This window comes from Papaver somniferum, unplaced genomic scaffold (assembly GCF_003573695.1).
Source record: "Papaver somniferum cultivar HN1 unplaced genomic scaffold, ASM357369v1 unplaced-scaffold_132, whole genome shotgun sequence".
Classification (NCBI taxonomy): Eukaryota; Viridiplantae; Streptophyta; class Magnoliopsida; order Ranunculales; family Papaveraceae; genus Papaver; species Papaver somniferum.
The window spans coordinates 19,751,867-19,755,436 of NW_020622381.1; the positions used below are offsets into that span (position 1 = coordinate 19,751,867).

Here is a 3,570-nt window from a genome sequence, read left to right on the forward strand (position 1 = left end):
CCGTGGATTGGGTGACAAATTCTCAGCTCTAGTTGAATTTCTCCAAAATACTAGATGACTCACAACCAAGATACAAGCCCATCACCCTAAATTACGAAAATCAAAATTTTGATAACTACCTAAAATACCCACACACTTTTCCTCAAATTTCACTTTCACCCTAGTCTCTCTTTCTTTTTAACTTGTTCTTCAGATCGACTACCCAAGTGCTAATGTTTTATTTTCTAACCTATTTTCTAAGATTTTATAAAAGAAATAAAATTTGTTGATTTATCCGCATCCAATGCGCCCGTAATAACGGACTGGACGTAGACGCAAATCCAGCACCCGCGATTTTGATGCATTGAAAGGGGGTGCTGGTCACCCTGCCGATGTTAAATACAAGCCCATTACCCTATGCTACCCAGATCAAAATTTTAACTACCTAAAATACCCTCACACTTTCCTCCAATTTCACTTCCACCCTTCTTCGCTCTCTCTTGCTTTTTAACTTGTTCTTTAAGTCGACTCTCTTTATACAAGAGCTCCTTCACCCCCAAATCTACAGACCTCACACAACAATAGAATCGCTTAACAAAAATTTACAAAACGATGGAGTGTGTTTTCGGTATGGTCTGTGATGGATTCGTTCTAGTTGCCGCTGATACATCTGCAGTAAACAGTATCTTGGTTCATAAATCTGATGAAGACAAAATCATGGTTCTTGATTCTCACAAACTCCTAGGAGCTAGTGGTGAAAGTGGTGATAGGTAAACGGCTCTTTCTAACTTAATGTTTTCTTCATTATTTTGCCGATCGAAGATGGAAGATGAACCCTAGATTTTGCTTATTTTGTTTGATCAAATAAATCTTTGTTTGTTTTTGCAGAGTTCAATTTACTGAATACATTCAAAAGAATGTATCTCTGTATCAGTTTAGAAACGGGATTCCGCTGACTACAGCAGCGACTGCTAATTTTACTCGTGGGGAACTTGCTACTGCTTTGCGAAAGGTTTGTTTTCTTCTAAAAATTTGGGTATAATTTGACTTTAGGGTTTCAATGTGAAAATTTTGTTATAAAATTCTATTGAGTGTATGTGATATGTTAATTGGATCTAAATATCTAGGGTTTTAGTGATTTTTGTTTGGTTGTTTCAAATTTAGGGTTTAGGGTCTTATTATTGTTCTATCTAGAGAGTGATTTGGGTAAGGAGAGAATTTATGCGTAATTAGAGTAGATCAAGTTGATTAGATTATGATCATAAACTGTTAATCTGTCTTTTTTCTTTAATGCTTGGCCACTCTAAAGCGATCTGTACATTGATGGCGGTCCTATCCTGCATTTATGTGATTGTATTGTCTGAGAACCCATATTATATCCAGGTTATTGGTGTTCAATCTAAGTAGTGACCTTGGATGAGGAGACCTAACTTGTTGTTGTGTTGTATTCTGTAATACACCATCATCCAAATGATGAAATCTCACTTTTGTGCTGAGAGTAAAAAGATAAAACAGAACTTGTATCGATCGCCACCTAGAAACTTTTCTGCTGTTTATGTTTTACGTAATATTCTTTCTTATATTCTGGCTAATTTAATGCGGGATATGAGAGAGAAGAGAGTGTAGACCATCTCAAGATTGGTGATCCACTTGGTGGAATTATTTTGGTATTGTCAATGCATGATCGAATGTTTCACATTGAAAGTGGCAGTTGTAGACCTCTTCAAAGTGGAAGGTTATAAAGTGTGATGGATAAAATGGTAACACTCCGCTGAAACTGTATCTTTTACATTGCAACTGTTGTCACTTTAGTGGTAATTGTTTGACTGTTTATTGGGACTTCTAGGTTTGCTGGCCGTATGTGGTTGTTGTACTTTACAAATTCGGTGTTGAATTAATTCTTCAAAGAATTGAAAGATATAGTTTGAGTTTTCCAAGTAAAGGATCTTAGTTGATCTTAGGTGTTATTATAATCTGCTCGCCAAGTTCTTTGGTATATATAAGGTAATATTGGAGTGTCAATATTTGGGAATCACCTTGGTAGTAACTCTGCAGACCATAGACAATTCTTCTTTTGAGGTCCTTATCACAGTTTGGTTTTGTTGGAAATGGGGATCCTATATGAATTTTCACTTTTTTCTATCTGTCTGTCTGAAGATCTAACCTGCTTCTGTGAGCAGAAAAAAGTTACAAGCACGGTAGTCCTTATTTGATGCAGTGGCACACATAATATATTTCATGCTTTAACAAGTAAATATGTTCTAGTTTGGAACACCTGGTTTTAAGGAGTACATGTTGCATTAGCATAATAGGTCTTTTCATGAATAATTGCATATCTGTTGCTTCAGCATGAAATCTTATAAAGCTGCCACATGATTTCATGACGCTTTACTTATCGAATCAAATTACAAAAATAACTTGGAACATATAACAAGATGGAGGGGTTGTAAATGTTCAAGTTATTTGGATTTTCGTCTTCCTCACCTATCCCTGTTTCATTGTGCTATTTTATTATACATATTTTACATAGACAGTTTATTTGCGTTCCTTGTTCCAGAATCCATACTCTGTAAACCTGCTTCTGGCTGGTTACGACAAGGAGACTGGACCATCGCTTTACTACATTGACTACATTGCTAGCTGTCACAAGGTTGAGAAGGGTGCCTTTGGATATGGTGCTTATTTCTCTCTCTCCATGATGGACAGACACTACCGCAGTGGGATGTCTTTAGAGGAAGCTACTGATTTGGCCGAAAAATGCATCGTTGAGATTCGGTCCAGGTTGGTTGTGGCCCCACCAAACTTTGTAATCAAAATTGTTGACAAGGATGGAGCTAGGGTGCACAAATGGGTCGACTCCATCAAGGACGAGGGCGCTGCGGCGGTGGCTGCAGCTCTTGCTGCTGCTTAAGTTCCTTATGGATTTGCTCAAAACTTGTTTAATGCTTTTCTGTAACTGGGGTAATCTGGAGATTATTTGTTAAATTGGGACGGAAGGACAGAGCTTACGTATATGTTATGTTTAGAATTGTCGCATACTTGCAATTATCTATCTTATACCCATGGCAAATTTATGTAGGCAGGAAGGTTATGGTCTAGAGCTCACTCTGTAGAGCTGGGAAATTTTAGCCTTCGTCTGAGACTCTGAAGGCAGGCTTGTCTTCATCCGCCTCTGTGTTCAGTGTGTGGGCAGAATGCTACTCTTGCTCTATATTTACCGGTTTTTAGTTCATCTTTATCTTGTCAATTGGTCTTTTTGGTAATATAGTAGATCTAGGTGAACTTTCACATGATGAAGTTCTCGTAGAAAGAAAGGGTTGCATTATTTATTTATTTTTGCTTGTGTTATGAGTGAAAAGTTGCCTGCATATTGTCATTGTTACAGAGTAATTCCAACTACAGGTAAATAAGTTACTCTACGGTCCACTAGTTACAACTTGCAAGGTCTTATGGGTGATCAATCTCTTTCCCACCAAATTCAAGGTCTTATGGTTAGTTCCGAATATAAGAAAACTTGTAATATAAATATCAAATAAAAGTATGATTTAAGCCTCTAGGCTTAGAAAACTTGTTGTCCATGTATGTGGAAAA

The 3,570-nt window shown here is 37.2% G+C and overlaps 1 protein-coding gene across 1 annotated transcript; it reads left to right on the forward strand.

Moving 5' to 3' along the window:
- The first annotated feature begins 510 nt into the window (after nucleotides 1-510).
- Nucleotides 511-3,226, forward strand: LOC113333173 (proteasome subunit beta type-2-A-like). Its single transcript, XM_026579687.1, has 3 exons — nucleotides 511-749; nucleotides 868-991; nucleotides 2,537-3,226. Exons 1-3 carry the CDS (start codon nucleotides 592-594, stop codon nucleotides 2,888-2,890), a joined length of 636 nt encoding a protein of 211 aa, XP_026435472.1. The 5' UTR covers nucleotides 511-591; the 3' UTR covers nucleotides 2,891-3,226.
- Nucleotides 3,227-3,570: the final 344 nt, after the last annotated feature.

What these genes read in the sequence shown, in the direction of transcription:
- LOC113333173 (XM_026579687.1), top strand. Translation starts at nt 592, where the DNA reads ATGGAGTGTGTTTTCGGTATGGTCTGTGATGGATTCGTTCTAGTTGCC. An exon ending in AGTGGTGAAAGTGGTGATAG is followed by an intron (nt 750 to 867) that starts GTAAACGGCTCT and finishes TTGTTTTTGCAG; the next exon opens with AGTTCAATTTACTGAATACA. An exon ending in TTGCTACTGCTTTGCGAAAG is followed by an intron (nt 992 to 2,536) that starts GTTTGTTTTCTT and finishes TCCTTGTTCCAG; the next exon opens with AATCCATACTCTGTAAACCT.